At 39.7% G+C, this 21,678-nt stretch overlaps 4 protein-coding genes across 6 annotated transcripts in view; 2 read left to right on the top strand and 2 right to left on the bottom strand.

The window, feature by feature from the left end:
- Positions 1-2,091: 2,091 nt before the first annotated feature.
- Positions 2,092-4,320, bottom strand: LOC306995623 (serine/threonine-protein kinase pim-2-like; the record flags this gene model as incomplete). The annotated part of the gene is made up of 5 exons (XM_079607379.1): positions 2,092-2,393; positions 2,568-2,946; positions 3,075-3,220; positions 3,549-3,764; positions 3,972-4,320. The coding sequence occupies 5 exons, from the start codon at positions 4,318-4,320 to the stop codon at positions 2,155-2,157; spliced, it is 1,329 nt and encodes a 442-aa protein (XP_079463505.1). The 3' UTR covers positions 2,092-2,154.
- Positions 4,321-5,567: 1,247 nt separating this feature from the next.
- LOC306994888 (uncharacterized protein) lies at positions 5,568-10,220 on the top strand. Its single transcript, XM_079605834.1, has 5 exons — positions 5,568-5,794; positions 6,149-6,208; positions 6,498-6,635; positions 8,088-8,226; positions 8,876-10,220. The coding sequence occupies exons 2-5, from the start codon at positions 6,175-6,177 to the stop codon at positions 9,240-9,242; spliced, it is 678 nt and encodes a 225-aa protein (XP_079461960.1). The 5' UTR covers positions 5,568-5,794; positions 6,149-6,174; the 3' UTR covers positions 9,243-10,220.
- The window catches only part of LOC306994883 (serine/threonine-protein kinase pim-1-like), a 15,899-nt gene continuing 4,093 nt past the window's right edge, over positions 9,873-21,678 (bottom strand). Inside the window, exons 2-5 of one of the 2 annotated variants that reach the window (XM_079605829.1) lie at positions 11,394-11,539; positions 10,875-11,253; positions 10,513-10,689; positions 9,873-10,394 (exon numbers count right to left, since the gene is read on the bottom strand). In XM_079605829.1, the coding sequence (XP_079461955.1) occupies positions 10,255-10,394; positions 10,513-10,689; positions 10,875-11,253; positions 11,394-11,447 (750 nt within the window). In that variant the 5' untranslated portion in view covers positions 11,448-11,539 and the 3' untranslated portion in view covers positions 9,873-10,254. Of the gene's footprint in view, positions 10,395-10,512; positions 10,690-10,874; positions 11,254-11,393; positions 11,579-21,678 lie in introns of those variants that run through there. The other variant, XM_079605828.1, reaches the window with a different exon arrangement.
- Positions 17,650-21,678, top strand: part of LOC306994880 (sodium- and chloride-dependent GABA transporter 2-like) — a 20,333-nt gene continuing 16,304 nt past the window's right edge. For both annotated transcript variants that reach the window (XM_079605824.1, XM_079605823.1), the window contains exons 1-3: positions 17,650-17,960; positions 19,092-19,226; positions 19,559-19,699. In XM_079605824.1, the coding sequence (XP_079461950.1) occupies positions 17,822-17,960; positions 19,092-19,226; positions 19,559-19,699 (415 nt within the window). In that variant the 5' untranslated portion in view covers positions 17,650-17,821. The remainder of the gene's footprint in view (positions 17,961-19,091; positions 19,227-19,558; positions 19,700-21,678) is intronic.

The raw sequence follows: 21,678 nt of genomic DNA, 5'->3' as shown, positions 1-21,678 counted from the left end.
TTTTTCAGCAAACTACTTATTTACTTATTATCCAGTACTTCTACTTATTTCTTAAGTAGCAATACTTTTACTTAAGTATAATTTTTTAGTACTCTTTCCACCACTGAGCACTTATTAATTGTTAATGAAATGATCACAGATCACAACCTCAGTTCAGCCTCAGCTCAGTTTGCCTAATTTACTGTTCCACCCATATATGCATCTCTATGCACCTCCTGCTACCTTACACTGGCAGGCGCCATACTGTCCTCACTCGAGGCACGCAGGCGTAGACACCCATTAATGAAGACATGCTAATTATTATATGTAGATGGTCACAGACCCTGACCTATCAACGTTGTACATACCAGAATGAAGCATGTCTATAAAGCAGAATGAGTTTTATGCATATTTTTTTTATGTGTAATAAATTCAGACTCAGATTATGTAAAAACAAAGTTTATTTGAAATTACAGCAAAATAATTAAATAACCCAAATGAGTTGAATACTCATGAAAACTACTTGAATAATTAGCAAATTAGCAAAAATCGTCGAAAGACTGATAGAGAAGTTAACAATACTTAAAACTTAATTCATTCTTCATTTTCACAATGGCAGTTTTACATAAAGGCAACCGAGTTAAAATAATACATTTTTTACATTATGACTGTCTGCAATCTCCTGGAGGGTTATAAAATGGAATACCAAATCGTCTAATGGTAATTTCCCATTGAGGTAAGAATGTGCAAGTTGAAACATTTTGTTTAGGGTTGTATGTCTTTGAATTTGTTATTCATAGAATTTCATGTAAATCATGGAGGGCCTTATAGTGTAACTCTACTTTGAGATGTCACTTACCTGGTATTACTTACCTGGTGAAACTGGTAAAATTAGAGGCTTAATGTCTCTAGAACTGAAGCATAATAGGAATGGTTAATGTTTCCAAATGATCACGTTTCCCTGATAAAACAACACATAGTGTTTATTTTCAGAAACATTTTGTTTTTAATGTGGCACACAGGTGTATATATAAATTGGCTGGAACTTCTTTGGCAACTGTGGCATGAACCTCTGCACCATTGGGAGGAAACGTGGTCATGTCAGGAACCTCTGGGAAGCTTAGCAACCTGAGCTTATTTGACACGGAGCTCTAGAACCGTAGAAATTTTTTTCTGGAGTTGCAGCAGAATGAACCTTCACAGTGATTTCTGTGGAGCCTCAGCAGGTTTTGGAGCAGCAGTGACAGGAAACTTTATGGCTGTCTTCACTGGGAATTCTGCAGAAGCCCTGACAGGATCTCTGGGCCCAAGGCAGCTGAGAAAGAGAGCTGTGTGAAACACCCTCTCTGGGACCCGGATGCCAGTGGTAGAAACTTCTAGGGCGTCAGTGCGAGGAACTTGTGGGACGGGCTGAACAGAGAGCTCTGGGTGACTCCCTTGTTAAAAATATGATTGGATGGTGCAATACTTAACTAAAACTAAATTAACTATTTACCATTAACAGCGAGTAGTTCCGCAAGACGCTAAAACTACCACCTCAAGCCAGGGAGCCAGACGCAACCGAAGCCTGCCAGCCATGCAAGACGCTGAGGCTGGAGAGATGGAGGGGCTAACTTAACTAAGTAAAACTAAACTAACTATTTACAATATGCACACATCCCTAGGCAAGTAGTTCCGCAAGACGCTAAAACTACTGCCTCAAGCCAAGGCGCCAGACGCAACCGAGGCCTGCCAGCCCCGCAAGACGCTGAGGCTGGAGAGAAGTAGGGGTCATCTGTGTCAGCCCGCCAGACGCAAGGCTAAACCCTCTCCATGACCTGAAACACAATTAGAAAGCATTAATGGTGCATTTTTCATGAGGTATATACATCTGTGCCATGTATAAGGATTGAGTATATGACAATTACAGCAGATACTGAATGGTAATGTAAAGAAGCTGATGTCCATATTCAGATAATCAAGCCAAATTAACAAAAAGCCAAAAAATAGGCCAATATAAATATATCTTCAAAATCATTTTAGCTCAGTACCTTGAACCAGTCATGAGAGTGCATCTTATCCAGATGAAGTCTCCGCTTTGGGTCGCTCTTAAGGCAACCTCGAATAAAGCGGCAGCATTCTGTGCAGAAAGATTGAGAGTTGTCTAATTATTTCCTTCAACTTTACACTTGCTCTCTAAGCTGTAAAAATGGGAAGGATTTCTGCATTATCCATAAGAACATCTTTTTTGTTCTTACCATCTGAGAAGCCCGGCCGGAACCAGACATCAGTGTCCATCATAGCGATATCTCTGCTGTCTGGGAAACGGCGGCTGATCATGGCAAACAGCAGCACCCCCAGCGACCACACCGTTGCCTGCTTCCCATAGTACTTGCCCTTCTCATAGTACTCGGGAGGGCAATACCTTGCTGTGCCTGAATATAGGAGTTTGTCAGATGTGTAAGATAATATATTAATATTGACTATTCTTTGAGAGTTGTGTTAGTGTATTGTTAATATCTCACTGTGTGATGTCAGATTAAGACTTGGCGTAACTGGTCACTAGAGTTTAAATCCAAAAAAATATATGTTTTAAAGATAAGACATACCAGAGTATTTTTTGTAGGATGACCTTTTCATGAGATCACCGCAGCCGAAATCGATCAATTTGACCTCCAGGGTCTCTGTGTTGACCAGGAGGTTCGGCATTTTGATATCTCGATGTAGCACACCCCTCAAACAGCACATGGCAGCTCCGTCAATCACCTGCCACATGAAGTGACGGGCCAATTTCTCATTGAAGCGGCCTCCGTAATTCACCCAAAAGCTGTGCATGTCCATGCAGGGTGAGGGCCGTTCTAAGACCATGATGTACTGGTCGAGATGGTCCTCCCAGTCCAGCACCTTAATAATGTGGCGACAGCGTGGGCCTTCATTGGCCATTACTGTCAGGGCCACCTCAAGTGGAACTGGTTTGGGATGGTCAGGCTAGAAGAATGACAGTTTTTATTATTGTTAGATATAGGATTGGTTTCTCAAATAAGGATTTAGCCCAGTCTGTCCATCTATTGAAATATTTGGACTCTGTGCAAACATAGAGAGCACAGTATACGTACAAGGCTGATGTATGGCTCGTTCTTGGTCTTCGCTGTGAATTTCACAGCTACCATGAGGCCGTCCTTGCAACGGGTCCCTTCAAACACAGTGCCAAATGCTCCTTCCCCCAATTTCTTGCCAATGGCATATTTCCAGCAAATAGTATCTATTAAAACAGAATTATATGTCTTTTTATTTGTTTACTGTTTAATAAAGCAGTGTCCCACAGCGAGGCCATACTTTCTAATGAAATGTTGATCAGGAAATATATTTGTAATATTTTTACTTTTAAAAATCCATTTGGCACATGACTATTTAAATGCAAAACAAAACAAAAAATGATCGAGAGAGTGTGTGTGTGTGTGTGTGTGTGTGTGTGTGTGTGTGTGTGTGTGTGTGTGTGTGTGTGTGTGTGTGTGTGTGTGTGTGTGTGTGTGTGTGTGTGTGTGTGTGTGTGTGTGTGTGTGATATTTATTGTCGGACACTAAACTCACCCTCGATCCTCACGATCTTGTCACCGTCCAGCTGTCTCTGCAGATGTGATCCAGTGTCACCTGATGATGAACTGGCTGGACTGTCCTGATCTTGAGGCTTAACGTCCTCCACTTGCTGGTTTTCGGCAGTGGGGGGGACTTCAGGACTACTGGAAGGAGGTTCCTGATTATCATTATCCTCTACAGTAAAGATGATGTCCTGTAAAGAAGTCTGATCTAAAGAGAGGAATATCAACCACAAGCTTGTTTTATCATCATATCATATCCGCCACATCTTCAAACTATATTTCATCTATATCCAAACATTCATCACATTGTGGAATAAATTCATTTATCTGCCTTTTTATCATGTGTGATGTGCTTTTTTTAAATATCATGTGTAATGATTAAGAGAGTTTGTTTTGTTCAAAGCTCATCATTTACCATCAGTACACCTCCTGGATGGGGCTTCATCAGTGTCCTGGTCCACCTCACACTGCTCCACCTGCTCATCCTGAGCTTTGGTGGATTTGGGACGAGACGAACGAAAGAAAAAAGAGGCAAACCTCCGAAATCTCCCTTTTTTCTGCCTCTTATTCTTTATTTTCTCTGTCCCTCTCTCCTCCTTTCTCTCCTGCCCGCCTCCCTCACCGATGCCCACAGGCGTCTCGTCAGGACGAGGATGGAGCTCCGCCTTGTGGTCGGTGGGTGTCAGTTTTGCTCGGGGATTTATCCCTTGCTCACACTCACCTCCTCCCTCAACTCCTACTCTACGAAATTGTCGCTGTCCCATAATGAACACGATAAAACGCTATCAACAACTGAAAAACACACCGCAAAAACTGCAAAACACTGTTGATATCTGTACTCCTTACTCGCTACAAAGTGAGACAGTGAGTTTCACGCTTTATATTGTCCCGTCAACGTTCTATTTATGATGTTATCAGGCCTCATACAGGCTGAGAGCAGCAGATTCTCGCGAACATTAAAGCAATGTCTAGTGAGATATGTGTATGGTTTTGTAAAGTATTTAGGTATTAAGATCGCATTAAAACATACAATACATACAGCAGTGGTCAATAGTGATGTCTGGCCTATAGGAAAGGGTCATTAAATTTTTTTTTTTTTCACTTGTTTTTAAACATTTAGCTGTTTATTTGTACTTATTTTCAGTAGGAAGCATAAAGACATGTTTCATTTTTGTGATGTAGGCAAATGCAAACACTAGCACATCTGTTTTGATCTTGACTTTACATATTCACAGTTGGTTAAAAGTAATTGCAAGAATGGCTCAGAGAAATTAGTTCTGAAAGAGCTCTAGTCATTTGTTTGTAGGTGACAATTGGTTTTTATCCAGTGAAATTACATACATTTTAAGTGTGGGTGAATTGTCAAAACTTTTTGAGGCCATATAGAGACAATTAAGTCGCCTCTTATATCCTATTCCAGAATGTATTTATCCAACAGCTGGGCCTATTACAAAAATATAATATTTCGGTAGTTAAAAGGGCAGAATTCAGAAAAATTGTAGCCTACAAAGACTCATTCATTGGACTATACCATATAGGCTCATAATGTTTCTAATATTCATTTGAATTGATCATATGGTTTTAGAATTTCCCTATTGCTCATTCTCTTTTTTCCTTTTTTGACTCATTGAAACTTTGGTAGAGGATTAGCCTAACATTCTCCTGAAGTGTGGGAAGTTTGTGTTTTTTCTCAGACTCACATGAGGGTGGCAGACAGATATGCTTTCATGCTGAAAACCAGTGTGCGTCCTGAAATCATACTGTACAGAATAGGTTTGTTCTTTGGAACAAAACTGTGGGCCAACGCCATTGATATTTATTGTACGTAAATTATTTTTTACACAATAACTGTGTCAGTGGCATAATTTTGCCACCAACCAACTATTTTGCCCCCAGTCATTTTTGTTTTGTTTTTAATAGTACTAGTTTTCTATGGAGACGACACGACCATTTCAGTAGAGATCATGCTTAAAATGAGACGTGAAGAACCGCTGAAAGTTGGATACTAATTCCGGCTCTTCGAAATGAACTGTTCGAAAGAACCGATTCGCGGGATGAGTTGAGTAGGACTTCACAAGAGCACGAGCAGGCCTCGTGCCAAAATGATATCGTCGCAATAAACAAACATTTTTCAATGCTAAAGAGTTAATACGGGATAAAACCAAAGATACATCTTAAAATATCGAATATACGCTTCTAATTAACATATTTTCTCTTCGTTGACGCACTTTTGTACTGGTAAGCACAATTTGATACGTAAATGAATGACCTTGTACAATTAGCAAAGTTAATTTAGCCAGCAAATCTTAAAAAAAAAAAACCCAGCTTGACAATTAACGTTACATACAAACTCATTATAGAAAATGTTTTGTTTGTTCATATTTCTACCATACTTATCTTTTTGAGCTGAGTTGAATGAGTGAGGAAAAAACAAACAAATTGTCATCGAGTCGACGCAATAAACACTGAATAGTAACGTTAAATCTTTATTAGAAACCAGACCCCCTAATACTGCTGATATACATATAAAATATTAATTAATAGTAATAATTTTCATTTTTTTTTACACAATAATATTGTTACACCGCTCAGACAGTGTGAGGAGTGAGTGTGTCAAGATGTGGAGGAATCAAAACCAGAAACCAAACGCAGGTAACGTTAGGATTTACTGTCACATTATGAATTCCTATGTTAACTTACTTGGTTGAAAATAACGTTAACGTTACCTAAAATAAGAGTTGGGTCAGTCTATGTCTTCCATACTATCCAGATAATCAAATTACTTGCCATGTATTATTTCCAGTGAGCTCCTTGTATATAAATCTGGCTAATAATTGAAAAACTGCTAATTTGCTAATACAACACTTTGCTGCAGTTAGTGTTATTCAGGTTGCTGGAGCCTGAAATCAAAGCAGACTTTTGTCTCTCTGTGTTTCTGCAGGCTGTCTCTCCGTGCCTCTGTTTAATCAAAGGAAGAGGAGCAGGCTGCCTTTGACATCTAATCCCTCTGAGAGTGAGCTCTTCACTGCCAACCACTACAATGAGAGACAATCCTCCTCCTCCTCTTCTGCTCTTCCCAGTATGTGTTTCCACTGCGACAGTCTCGTATCTAATGCTGAATAAACATCTACCAAGTTCTGATGCAGCACACAATGCATCAGATGTTCTTCCTATTCATTTTCCAACTCGATATATTCTGTCATTATGTTACACTATAATACACTGAATAATCTTTGTCATGTAACTTTAATTTGTGCAGCATTATAAAGTGGTTTCAAGTTAAATAAGTTATACAGTGTACAGAAAACAATCAATAGACAGATCATCATAGATTATATTTACAGATCATGTCAAGTCAATTTTATTATAGCGCCGTTCACTCTGTTTCAAAGCATCCTTACAGAAAGTCATGATGTTAATTTTGCACATTTAAATTTGCTCATTTTGCAGTTAAGAGATAGTCGATAGTGTTTCATACAATCAAGCATTTGAGATTTTCTATATAATATATATCGCTTTTTGTGAGTACTGTATGAATGCGGATAAAGCCAGATATATTTATCAGGGTTTCTGTGGGTATTAAAAAGTCTTAATTTGCTCTTGCTCAAATTAAGGCTTTAAATAAGAGCTAAAAGTCTTAAATTCATAAAGTTGTGGCATTAAATGTTGCATGCATTTGCAAAAATGTGCTTCCTCAGTATTTTTTATCCTGTTTTCTAATACGAATATCTAAATATCTTTAAATGAAGATGCATTTACTTGAGATGCAAATGTAAAATAAAGTCTTAAAAAACTGAACAAAATGAAGCAAGTTTATACTTAACTTTTGTGTGAAAACTTACCTTTGAATTACAGTAAGTTTTTCTGAGCCCACAGGCACATATTTGTTCTTGTTTTAATCATAAACTCACTTCATTTTGATCAATTTCACAGAGAACCAGACTTCATATTTTATGCAATTTTGTATCTCCAGTAATCTTCAGACATTTGCACTAGAAAACAAGACAAAATTCCTGAGGAAGAACATCACTTTTTTGCAGAAGGTACAGTAAAAGTTATTTCCATATTCTAGTGGCTGAGAGCAGAGCGATTCAATCTTTGTGTGTAAAAAAAAAAAGGTAATGGATATCTGTTGGAAGTGTTGCTAATACAACTCAATGTGTTTCACCATAGACATTTATATTTAGAGAACATATTGACATATCGAGTTCCCTTCCATTTATTCCTTAATTTTTCTTTACTTGGTCTTATTAAAATATATTTAAAAAGTCTTAAAATTGGCCTGCAGAAACCCTGATTTATAGTAGTTGCAATTTGAAATAATTCATTCATTATTGGGTGATATGGAAATCTGTGAGGTTTCACACTGAAAGTTATGAGCTCTGCAAGGTTTTGTTCAATTTATAACAATTTGGTGTTATAAATTAGTGACAAGCCTAATTACAGTCCGCTGATTTGCAGACAAAGCTTATGTCTTTCATGATTATGTCTTATAAAATATAACCCTAGAGTTTTTTGTTGTTGTTTTTAGCTTTAGGTCAGAGTGGTCAATGGAACCAGCAAGCCTATCGTTCACCTCAGCAAGCCAGCATGAGATCTGCTGCTTCACCTGGTGTGGCAGGACGAGGATATGCACCTTTACCTCACCCAAAAAAACCTGTCTATGCCCGGTACTCAACTGATACTCATATATGAAATAAGACTACACACCCAGAAAGATCTTGAAGCTGCTAGGTCCGAATATGTGCACTATTTCTTTAGAAATGCAAGATTGTTAGATCAGTTGCCTTCCATAATTTGAAACTGTAACACCAACATGAATGAAAATACCAAAATAAGATATTTTCGAGCTATTTCTTTCTAACCTGAGTCTTAGGAATTACTTTCATTCCTTAGCAAACACTTAAACTACATTAGTAAACATGAACTAACAATGAACAATTCTTAAAAATGATTTATTAATCCTAATTTATGTTAATTTAAACATTTATTTATACATTAAAATCAAAAGTTGTATCTATTAATATTATTTAATAGACCTGAGCTAACAATGCTTTAACAAAATTATTTAGTACTGTACATAGCAAATGTATTGCTCATTAGTAATGCATTAACTAATGTTAACTAATAGGACCTGATTGTAAAGTGTTACCTAATAGCCCTACAGTACGTAGTCAAGTTGATTCACTTGCATTAAATAATATTTTTAAGGTGAATACCATTTTGTTCTCATCTTACTGCATTAAGCACATTTTATTTGTTATCCTGCAAAAGATTTTTGACAGTATATTTTGTATTTTTTCACCGTTTTAACTCCAGGTCACAGACAGAGCAACAAAGGCCTCCAGTGAAACAGGACTCATTGCCAGCATTTGGATCCCAGCTTCATGGTGGCTTTCCAAGCAGCAGCTCAGCGTCGTTCGGCCAGCCCACATGGTCCAGCGGCAATCAGAATCGACAGTCGTTTAATAGACTGACAAATTCTCCCAGAATGCCGTACCGTCCCCAACAGTGTACACCCACAGCAGGAAGCACTCAGAGCCCTGGAGCTCAGAGTCAGAGCGGAAAGTGGAAGTTCAGACCTGTTGGACAATCAACCAGTGAAATGTGGGCAAAAGAAAAGATGGACACCTCAAGTGTCCAAACCACCCCTCAGAAGCAGGTGTGTGTTACTTTACATGTCTAAAGAGGCGGTCATTTTAGACTGAGCACGCAACATTTCTTTGGATTCTGGTATGACAGTGCACTTTGCGATGCTCTTTTTTTTTTAACGTAAATTAAATGGATAACAAAAAATAATAAATCCTAAAAGTAAAAATACACAGTCTACTCCACTATCCCGCAATGTTGCTGCAAACATCATTACGCCTGCTGGTGCGCACCCATGGTACGGCCGCACAGTTCCTTGATTCTTACGCCGGAATGAGAGTAGTTCCTAGCCATATAGGCTTGGAAAATCGCAACTTTTCATTTTCCGTCGATCTTAGTACACGGTTTAACTACAGAAGAGTCAAGTTTTAAATAGGAAAAATATTGAAACTCGTTGGTCATTTTGAAAGAAATGCTACTGGACTCGTCAGAATCAATGATCTATGCTAAGCTATGCTAAAAGTGGTACCGTCAGACCCGGAGTTCGGCTGAATGGATTCGAAAACGGTAAAACTCAACTGTTTAACTCTGGGGGAGTTGTAAAATGAGCCTATTTCCAAAAAAAGTGGAGTATCCCTTTAATGTCTCTAGAACTGAAGCATAATAGGAATGGTTAATGTTTCCAAATTATCACATTTCCCTGATAAAACAACACAGTGTTTATTTTCAGAAACATTTTGTTTTTAATGTGGCACAAAGGTGTATATATAAATTGGCTGGAACTTCTTTGGCAACTGTGGCATGAACCTCTGCACCATTGGGAGGAAACGTGGTCATGTCAGGAACCTCTGGGAAGCTTAGCAACCTGAGCTTATTTGACACGGAGCTCTAGAACCGTAGCAGGGACTGGAGTTGCAGCAGAATGAACCTTCACAGTGATTTCTGTGGAGCCTCAGCAGGTTTTGGAGCAGCAGTGACAGGAAACTTTATGGCTGTCTTCACTGGGAATTCTGCAGAAGCCCTGACAGGATCTCTGGGCCCAAGGCAGTTGAGAAAGAGAGCTATGTGAAACCCCCTCTCTGGGACCCGGATGCCAGTGGTAGAAACTTCTAGGGCGACAGTGCGAGTAACTTGTGGGACGGGCTGAACAGAGAGCTCTGGGTGACTCCAGATGGACATCTCATCTCATCCAGATGGAGTCTCCGCTTTGGGTCGCTCTTAAGGCAACCTCGAATAAAGCGGCAGCATTCTGTGCAGAAAGATTGAGAGTTGTGTAATTATTTCCTTCAACTTTACACTTGCTCTCTAAGCTGTAAAAATGGGAAGGATATCTGCATTATCCATAAGAACATCTTTTTTGTTCTTACCATCTGAGAAGCCCGGCCGGAACCAGACATCAGGGTCCATCATAGCGATATCTCTGCTGTCTGGGAAACTGCGGCTGATCATGGCAAACAGCAGCACCCCCAGCGACCACACTGTTGCCTGCTTCCCATAGTACTTGCCCTTCTCATAGTACTCGGGAGGGCAATACCTTGCTGTGCCTGAAGATAGGAGTTTGTCACATGTGTAAGCTTGCTTTTTCTCACTTGAACTGAAATGGCATTTAATTTTATTTAAATGTATATTTAAAATATCTCACTGTGTGATGTCTGATTAAGACATGGCGTAACTGGTCACTAGAGTTTAAATCCTAAAATATACTGTATGTTTTTAAGATAACACATACCAGAGTAGTTTTTGTCGGATGAGCTTTTCATGAGATCCCCGCAGCCGAAATCGATCAATTTGACCTCCAGGATCTCTGTGTTGACTAGGAGGTTTAGCATTTTGATGTCTCTATGTAGCACACCCCTCAAACAGCACAGGGCAGCTCCGTCAATCACCTGCCACATGAAGTGACGGGCCAATTTCTCACTGAAGCGGCCTCCGTAATGCACCCAAAAGCTGTGCATGTCCATGCAGGGTGAGGGCCGTTCTAAGACCATGATGTACTGGTCGAGATGGTCCTCCCAGTCCAGCACCTTAATAATGTGGCGACAGCGTGGGCCTTCATTGGCCATTACTGTCAGGGCCACCTCAAGTGGAACTGGTTTGGGATGGTCAGGCTAGAAGAATGACAGTTTTTATTATTGTTAGATATAGGATTGGTTTCTCAAATAAGGATTTAGCACAGTCTGTCTATCTATTGAAATGTTACACTCTGTGATTTGTTATAAATTGCAAATATAGAGAGCAGTCTACGTACAAGGCTGATGTATGGCTTGTTCTTGGTCTTCCCTATGAATTTCACAGCTACCATGAGGCCGTCCTTGCAACGGGTCCCTTCAAAGACAGTGCCAAATGCTCCTTCCCCCAATTTCTTGCCAATGGCGTATTTCCAGCAAATGTGATCTATTAAAACACAATTATTTGTATTTGTTTACGGTTTAATGAAGCAGTGTGCTGCAGCGAAGGCCATACCTTCTAATGGAATATTAATCAGGAAATATATTTGTAATATTTTTACTTTTAAAAATTAATTTGTCGCATGACTATTTACAGTAAGTGCAAAAAAAAGGCAAATGTTGATTTAAAATTATGGAGGAAAAAAAAACTAAAAGAAACCTTACAGCAGAAACAGCTGCATTATTTAAAACGTACGTATGCTTTTCTTTATACATATTCACTTTCAATAATAATAATAATTTGTTGTGTGATGACGGGTGCTAAGATGACGTCATCATTGCCGAAGTCATCATTACTAACTGTTTATGTTTTTTTTTTACATTTGTTATTTATGGTTTTGTGTTTGTTGACTATGGTGCAGTCCCTTAGGTTCATTATTCTATAACATTCATTTATAATAAGTTTAAGATATGCTTATCATATCGAAGATATGAGTTGATTGCAGATAGGTGCACATGTCTACTGTCGTTTCCCTTTGTTTTTTCTCATTAACCACACAGAGACAAGTTTTTAGTTATGCATTTTTGTTATTTAATATTTAAAATCTGTATTTATTCCTACATGCTGTCTACTCACCATTTCCTGTTCTTGTGACTCCTTAAAGGAGGGGGTGGGATCACAGCTTCCTTTTTCTTGTGTCGGGTTAAACCATTTCTATTAATAGGGAAGGGAACTTAACCCTTGGTAATGTTGGCATGGAGAATGTCTTATGGTGTTTACATTTAGTTTAAGTTGCTGAATGAGTTTATTTTAATTATTTTTGGAATAGTTAATGGTCATGTTTAGGCTACAAAGGTTTTTGGTATTGATGCCCCTGCAGTTGGTACGGTTTTGAGTGTAATGAGCCTGCCCTAGGCTATATAAGACGGTCTAAACTGAACCTTGGGAAGGTAAAGATGGGGTCAAATAAATTGCTGAATATATTCATGAAGATTTTGCTGTCTGTTGCAATTTGTTTTCCTTTGTTTGTTGATACATCAAAGTTTGCACTGAGTCAAGTGTATATTTATTTTGGTTTCATTTTGTAAATAAAAATACTCTTTGGATGATATCTGAGTCCTGAGCCTATCTACCCCCTCCCCTTGATCTCCACGAGACACGTTATGACATGTTACATTTATATAGCGCTTTTTCTGAGTTTTTCTCAAAGCTCTTTACATATGGAAGGGGGTAATCTCCTCAACCACCACCAATGTGCAGCATCCACCTGGATGATGCGACGGCAGCCATATTGCGCCAGAACGCCCACCACACACCAGCTTACAGGTGGAGAGGAGACAGTGATGAATCCAATCAGTATATGGGGATGATTAGGAGGCCATGATGGACAGAGGCCAAGGGGCAAATTTGGCCAGGATGCCAGTGTTACACCCCTACTCTTTTCGAAGGACATCCTGGGATTTTTAATGACCACAGAGAGTCAGGACCTCGGTTTAACAAGTAGGCTATATATCCCATAACTTTGCCCAATTTCATTGCAATAATTGTAATAATACAAAAATTATTTAGAATTTTAATCAAAAACATAAATTACTGAACAAATACATAACATGGCCTAACAATAAAACATAATAAATGTGAGTAGATGTGTGTCAGTCACTGCTAACAATTAACCATTTGTGTCATTGGGCATTTTTCTCAGAACGCTCTTGTAAGAGATTTGAATCTAAATGAGATGTTTCCTGGTTAAATAAAATAAGTAATACATAAAAACCACGAGACCCAACCGGACAACAGTGGTTATATATATTAACAGTGTTGGGGAAGCTACTCTGAAACTGTAGTTTGACAAGCTACAAGCTACTCGTAAGTTAAAGTAGTTAAACTACAGTCAAGCTACCCTTTTGGAAAAGTAGTTAGCTACACTACAAGTTACTATCAAAAAGTAGCTAGCTACATTGAAACTACTTTGATTTTTTTGAACAACGTATATTATAAATAACTGAATAAGTGTCTGAGGAATGTTTTAAGTAAAATATTTAGTGTTTAAAACAATACAATACATTATGATTTCAAAGAGTATTGTTTTATTACACACTACACTCAAATATATCAGACTGTTTGTCAAAAGTGCAAAATTGCAACAAATATGAACTTGGACAAATAAGGCCATGGGTAATTAACATTAGTTGTTTCTCAACTAATGAGATTTGTAGTCAATTAATTAAAACTCAGATATCACAGACCAATATCTGAGTTTGAATTATTCTGAAATATTGATTATTACCTCATTTGTCATGTGTGGCCATATAGGGTCGCACAACATCCCTCTGCTTAGACAGTGACATCACTATTTTGGATTTACCAAAGTGTGTGTAAAGCTACGTTGACTATGTTATTCATACCTACTCACAAATAACCATCAAAAACAAAGCCGGCTGCAATGAATTTCTGTGCAAAACAGCTTTTACTACAAACACTTCCACACAAGAACATTGTTATCACACAAGAACATTTTGATAGAAAACAAAAAATATTTAAAGTTTTAAATATACTGTAGATAAAATTAGAATAAATAAAATGGAACAAAACTATCATCACACAACACCCCTGCGCTGGGTGCGCCCCTCCCCCTATAACTGTTCTGTCTCGCGGAGGAGCTAATTTGTGTGCATCTGTGTGAAACACGCATAGGAAAAAAAGAACGACAGAAAGAACGGCTCCCCTCAGGCCGCGACTCGGCTCCCATCGTTCATGTTTATGAGCCGTTCAAAAGAATCGGTTCGTTCGCGAATGTCACAACTCTAAAAGAAGAAGAATATCCTGGCATCGCGCTGATTCGCGCAGGCTCGACAAAACGCAATGTAGCTTTTGCTCGCGCTACACCGCTACTTGCTGCAAAAAGTAGTTAGCTACTGGAAAAGCTACACTGTTTAAAAAGCAACTGAGTTACTGCCAAGCTACTGAAAAATGTAGTTAAGTTAGTAGCGTCGCTACTTGTAGTTAACTACTCCCCAACACTGTATATTAAATATATTGTATGATATGATCGAAATTCAGGGGTGGTTTCTTCATTAGGGCGATTGGGCAAGGCACCACCAAAGTGTGAAAGGAACTTTTTCAATCACATTCGCATTCAACCACAGAATTACGCTTGCAGCAGTCACTGTTGTTCTGCCTCTGGATATAGTCCAATCAGCGTCACCTTCTGTGGAGTACCACCGCTTTTTGGGCGATTTCACTCTGGCCGAGAATCGCCCAGAGCGTTCCCACTTCCATACAAAGAATTATTAGGGGTTCAAGCATGAAATGCTGAAACCCTATTGTAATTGTAAGGATTTGTAAAACTGATCGTGCAGGCCAAACCGTAAGGCCTAGAGACTTGAAACCTGGCCAGATGGTAGGCCTCAATTTGGGGAGAACCTATCAGAGTATGACCCCGATTGGCCCATGGGTGGCGCTACAGCAACCAAAAATACTAAATTGCTCATAACTCCTAGACCGTTTTAGACTCAAGGTTTTTACACAACTGTGATCCTTGGCTCAAGACGGACAAAATGTATATCTCCAAAAAAGGTCTCATGTTGTGAGATGCACACAGAGTGACTTTCTATTGCATGTGAAAAGATGGATGCTAAAGTTTGAGCTGACTCACAAATGTACTTGTGTGAGTAGTAATTCAGCACTTGCAGGCTGTTCGGTAGATTAATGTCCTTATTCCTTTATATCCGCGGGACTCGCGTGTGGCGCTGCTATCTGTCTCTCATTAGCAATCGCGCCCTGCTTCATACCACAGTCATGATAAAAAACATCAATGCATTCACTCATCCATAAACAATATTAGATCCATCAGCTTGATGACAAGTTCCATAATTCCTCTGGAATTTTGCGTCATCAAGATACGCCTTTGTTATTGTTAGAGGTTAGCGACCCCTAGCAGTGAAAAAAATTACATATAGCCTTCATGTCTTTGCTACTGACGATGATTTAATCATACAAATCACCGCAAATTACTTTACATTAGTGCTTGAATTTCACTCTTAAATCTGTACGAACCCTGAGTCCCTCCAGGGCTGGATTTGAGGAACCCTGCTAAAAAGTATCTGAATTCCCAATAGGATCCAAATTGTAAATATTTAAATTGGATTCTTTCTAAATTTTTACTAGGGTTATAATGTTTGCCCATTTCAGATGTTCTGAGCTCAGTAGATCACAGCAGATGCTGCTTCACTCCAACCTCAACACCTACCTGTCTGAAAACTGCAGCGGTGACGTGTGTATTCTGTCTGCTGTGCAGTGGATCAATGAAAATGCACAAGCATATATCAGTAAAAGTGCTCCTGTCCGCGATCCCAAGAAGGAAAATGTTTCAATGAAGTCAAAAGACACCTTCACTAGACTCTGGATCTGCAGCCATCATATCTACAATAAGATGAAGAGGAAGAACATTCTGGAAAGGAGCTGAACCTTTTGGGTTCAGTATGCCGGGAAAGCATGGAATTGTGTGTGTGAAGAGCTTTAGCCAATAACTGACAGGTCTGAAGAGCTTCAGCCAATAACAGCCAATTCTCTAAAATATGAGCATGTTCCATTCCAGTTTAAGTTTTAAGGGAGTAAAGCCTGTTTATGCCATTAAGAAAAAAATGAAATTCTGTCAAATATATTTTGTTTTAAAGAAATGTTCATTTAAAAGCAGCGCTCATTCATCAGTGTATTATAGCTACCAGAGATGCGCACATCAACCACCGTTGAAGGTGATGATAATCAATTTATCCTCACGCATTACTACAACACATAACCTAAGAATAATAGTAATTTGACCATCGGGTGCGGATACTTAAATCAGAGAAAATTATTGGTGCGGGTGAGTGGCGGGTGGATGATTTGTTTTTGGCTGCGGATTCGGGTGACGTTGGAGCTCATCCGTACATCTCTAATTATCCGGTGTTTTTTTACTTTCCGCTCTATTTTCAAAGGTCAGCAAAACATTGGTCTTGTAAAGTGGAGAAAAACTCTACTGTGTAGAGAATTCGTCCTCCATCGCGCCATTGATAAGTTGATCACAGTTATCTGAGTTGACGCCCCCTTTTTACTGACGTACGACTCGCATTTACTGGCGAATATCCGATTTGTATGCTTTCATGGTACACGCAATTGCACGTATCCGATTCATATCCAATTTATTTCCACATATGAGTGAGGCCTGAAACCGATCCGAGAAAACCGGAATCCATGTGCTTTCTTCCTGCTTACACGTTCGCCGGTCATATCCGATCTGTGCCACATGAGAGGTAAAAATCGGAATTGGGTCACTTGAACCATGCAGTGACAGGTCTGAAGCGCTTTAGCCAATAACTGACAGGTCTTGAAGCAGTTCAGCCAATAACTGACAGGTCTGAAGCAGTTCAGCCAATAACGGACAGGTCTTGAAGCAGTCTTGCGTTTCAGATCGTTAAAATAGGGCCCATGACCAGGTTTCAGTTGGTCAATGGCACAGTCTATTTCGCTTGCCTCAAAATAGCAACGCGCCATCAATGCGCCTGAACACATCGTTTTCAGACCAGCAGCCCATGGGCGCACAAATGGGCATAAATGCATTTGCTATTTAAACAACGTGGCGCAGGACGTGAAAAGCCCTGTCCCACATGGCACACTTCATATGCACTTTCGTTCTTGTGGACTTACAATGTCCGTTAAGTCCGTGAGTCCCATTTGTCATTTTAGCTCTCAGAAGGGTGCTCGCGAGTCGATTTGCGGCCTCAATGCGCACTTTTGCCGAGCCCGCACTGATGTGGACTCCACAGCAGACTTCTTCCCCACAGTCAAAGCAGCGTTATGTCACGAAAGTGCGGACTCAGAAGGAGACCATTTGCCATTTGGGACAGGGCCAAAATGATCTGCGTCGAGCTGAAACTAGCAAAAACACTTGCATCGCGCTTGGTGCTGCATTGCGCAGGGTGTAAGATAGGGCCCAATAATTCATCCTTTACAAGAATGTGTCACTGCTGTTCTGGCCAGTGGTGTTACAACTCTGTAAAACCTTAACTGTTAAAACTTAGTTTTAACAGTTGCTGACTGAACAAATGGAAAGTTTTACATATTTAAATGTTCTCGAAATGTATTACTTTGCATACATTTTACCTGAGGCTCACCCAACCATCATAAAAAACGATGCATTTGCAAGTTTTAGACTCACACAAACTTGTTTGTTTCTTAATTATTATCCTCCACCACTGTACAATTACAGCAGGACTGTGGGATCAGACAGAACTGGTGAAAACTGAGTAAATGAACAGAATAGAAGACCAAATACAGGAGAGAGGGTACTGGGGCAGTAAAACAGAGTTTCTTCTGGCTGTGACAGGGAATGTGGTTGGACTGGGTAACGTGTGGAGGTTTCCTTATCTCTGCTACAGGAATGGAGGAGGTATGATGCTGCCTAAATGCATATTTCATTATATCTGCACATTGCTGAATATAACTGTAACATGTTAGTGACGGGACAGGGTCACTTTGTATAAAAAGTTATTAAATTAAGTTTTCCTAATGTTGTGCAGTTCTTAGTTGTTGATGAACATCATCTTCATACCTTCCAAAGGATTCTGTCATCTGTTAAGTTGCTGTTTATTTTCAACAAAGTGCCTGATGGTGTCAGTAGAGCATAATTATTTATGTACACTTTTACTGAAAGGCGGATGCGACCATAATGCTGCAACATGCAAATAACCATGTTAATTCTAAAGCCTGATTGTGATACATTATTATTTTGATTTTCCAAACCGCTTGTCCTATGTAGGTAGCCTTTCTATTCCACCACAGCTAGTCCATCACAGGACTGAAACACAGACATACACACTCACATTGCATGGCTTCAGATTGTGAGGGAAACCCACACCAGCACAGGGAGAACATGCACTAAGACTCTGCTGGCACTCAATCCATGGACCTTTTTGCTGCGAGGTGACTGTGCTGAGCCCCCTATTCAAATTGTGATTAAATAATATATAGAAAACGATCAAAGAATGCTTACTTTATAATCACTGGAGCTGTCAATCACTTCAGTTTGGCAAAAGCTCTGTATACTCTAGTCTACAAAATTCTCATATAATCATTGAAACTGTCTACATTGCACAATGAATCTCATATTTACATCATGTCTGACTACATTGTTGGCTATGATGAGATAATTCACAAGAGTGAAGAACTCTGGTGTGTGAGCTCACGCTGAATAAAACTCTGTCCATTGTATTCATGTATTCAACATTGGCTACAATGCGCAATGCTGCAAAATCACATTGTTAAAAAAAAAACTTCTGATGGAGAAGATCAGTTTGCGATAACAGCATATAATATTTATTTCATGTGCAAAAAATGTTTACTAACTCAACCAAAGCAGTGGGTGATTTACATTGAATCACCATGGCCATTTGTTTCAAAATTATGAAATTATGAAAAAATCTTACCAACATTATAAGTGGACCTGGAGAACATTATATAATAAAAAAGTGCAATTAATGTCCCCATTAGATAATGTATTATTGTACTGGTGTGTTCTCAGGTGCGTTCCTGATACCCTACCTGGTGTTTATGGTTACCTGTGGGGTGCCTCTTTTCCTACTAGAGACTGCAATGGGACAGTACACACAGGAAGGGGGCATTACATGTTGGCATCGCCTCTGTCCACTGGCTGAGGGTGAGTCCTTTTTAAAAAAATCTGAGTTTATTTAGGAATAGATAATTCTTTATAAAGAATTACAAAGATTAAAACTTTTTTTCTTTATGCAAACTTTTTTTTGTGCTAAATTCAAATTTTGGCTTTGCAAAATTGTATTTGGCTTTATGTATAAGCTATACTGAACTGCTGTAAGGCTGGTTGGACCCCCTGGCTGCTTCCCCTTGGCTGTATATGCTAAATATGTAATATATTTAATATTTGCATTTGTCTTGGGTTCTGATGAGTGCTGATAAATCACTTAATTCCATTTTATTCTCTTTTAGTAAGTGTTTCTGTTTGCTTTTTTTCAGGTATTGGCTATGCAGGGCAACTGATTCTTCTGTACAGCTGCATGTCTTACATCATCATTCTGGCCTGGGCGCTTTTCTACCTCTTCTTCTCTTTCAGTGCCCAACTACCATGGGCCAGCTGTGACAACACCTGGAACACAGGTGATAATCTAATCGAAAAATAAAATAAAAATAAACACTGCATTAAAAAATAGTTAACACTTTTATAAAGACCATGCTTATAATGATTTATAACGCCATTTATGCTTATTTATAAGTATTACTATTTTATAAATACATTTATAAAGACTCATTAAGACCTATACTGCATTACAAGAACAGTTATAGTTATATTATTTTTTATAATTCCTTAAGTCATGCATTTGCTTTGTCAATGCGCATGCTCATAATCCATTATGCACTGATTTATAAGTATGAATTATTCAGTCGTATGGTTCCATGAATGTATTTCTAAAGATGCAACCCGCATTGCTATAATGTTATTATATTATAATTATAACTTTTTAGTCATTCAGATTTATTTCTGTAAGTGAATATATTGTTATTAATAGTCGTGTTGTGTTCTTATACATACTTTTTTCCTAAAGCAAATGTTAAGAAATCATAAGCAATAACTAATAAGAATGTAAATGTGTACCTTGAAATGCAATGTAAGTCGCTTTGGATAAAAGCGTCTGCCAAATGCATAAATGTAAATGTAAAGACATAATTGATAACTAATTGGTACAGCAACTGGAACTATTTTATATTTGATAATTTATAAATCAGTGTATAATGGATTATGAGTATGCACATTGAAAAAGCAAATGCCTGACTTAACGAATTATAAAAAATAATAAATGTAACCATAACTGTTTTTATAATGCATAGGTCTTAATGAGTCTTGGCCCCATCCCCTATGCTTCCTCTTTAGCCACAGCCAAAAGCTGCCCCTTTCTGCCTCCTCTGCCAGTTCTTTAATAGCTTTTCGACACCCTGCTCCTGTACAACCCATTTCGCGGAGCAAGCAAACCGTTGAGGACCCAGCGAAGCCCCTGCATCCCACTTCGACGGGACACGTGGTGGCTTTTCAGCCAGCCTCTCTGCAGTCTTCTACCAGGTCTGCTACTTGGCATGCTTCCGCTCGTTGGCAGCCTCCATTCCCCCCTCCCATGGGACAGTGAGCTCCACCAACAAGATAGTCTTGCATGGCTCTGACCACATGATCAGGTCTGGCCGGAGCAAAGTTTCCACGATCTCCCTGGGGAATTGGAGCTGCCTCCCCAGTTCGACCCTCATGTTTCACTGAGAGATGAGAGGACTCTAGATGTTGCTCTCTGGTGAGGGTGGTTGATTTTTTCTCCGGCCCTTGCAAACAGGATGGGACTTCTCGTTAGCGCGGAAGGTCTACTATTAGCCTCCTGTCTACATGACTCTGCCACCTCTGCTAGCTTCCTCAACACCAGATCATGTCGCCACCTAGCAGCCTTGGGACAATGCTGTCTTGCAGCCCGACAGGATGTGCTGGAGGCTTGCATTGCTGGTACTGCAAAGGGGGCAAAGTTCTTCAGTGCCGAACCACTGGTGGAGGTTTCTGGGACAAGGTAGGGTGTCATAGGTGGGATCTAATCAGGAAGCTGAGCATGGCTTGGAGGATCTTCCACAGATCAGACCATGACAAATGTCTGTCTGTGACACCTTCCCATGACATCCAGCCTCCCTGCCGGCTCTGAGACACCGCCTTGTTGTTAAGGCGCTCCTGCTCGGTCCTTGTCACTTCTGCCACCACCATGGCTCTCCGCTCTTCCTTGGAGGCCTTTGACCAGAAGAGGGTGGTCTTGCTCCTCCCAAGGCCTGCTCGACCCCCCCTGGACTCTGCCAACTATTTCACAATGTTTCAGCCTGCTAATTGCCATGTCGACCTCTTCCTGGGCTTTCCTCTTCCTCCCTGTTTGTATCTAAGGGCCAGCTGCTCTCACCAGTTGGCCAGTGGATTCCCTCAGCTCCAGCACTATCCGAGCCTTCTCCTGCTTGTATCCCAGGCCAATGGTTTGCAGTGGTAGCTATAGTGTGTTCCTGCCGAAGAGGTCTACATCTGATGGGCATCTCGGCAGACCCAGCCACTTCCTGATGAATGAGTT

Source organism: Phoxinus phoxinus, assembly GCF_949152265.1.
Source record: "Phoxinus phoxinus genome assembly, chromosome: 3".
NCBI classification, from domain to species: domain Eukaryota; kingdom Metazoa; phylum Chordata; class Actinopteri; order Cypriniformes; family Leuciscidae; genus Phoxinus; species Phoxinus phoxinus.
The sequence above is the reverse complement of the archived record's forward strand: the minus strand, read 5'-3'. Positions and strand labels throughout refer to the sequence as shown.

What these genes read in the sequence shown, in the direction of transcription:
- LOC306994888 (XM_079605834.1), top strand. Translation starts at nt 6,175, where the DNA reads ATGTGGAGGAATCAAAACCAGAAACCAAACGCAG. An exon ending in CTCCTCTTCTGCTCTTCCCA is followed by an intron (nt 6,636 to 8,087) that starts GTATGTGTTTCC and finishes TGTTGTTTTTAG; the next exon opens with CTTTAGGTCAGAGTGGTCAA. An exon ending in AAAAAACCTGTCTATGCCCG is followed by an intron (nt 8,227 to 8,875) that starts GTACTCAACTGA and finishes TTTTAACTCCAG; the next exon opens with GTCACAGACAGAGCAACAAA.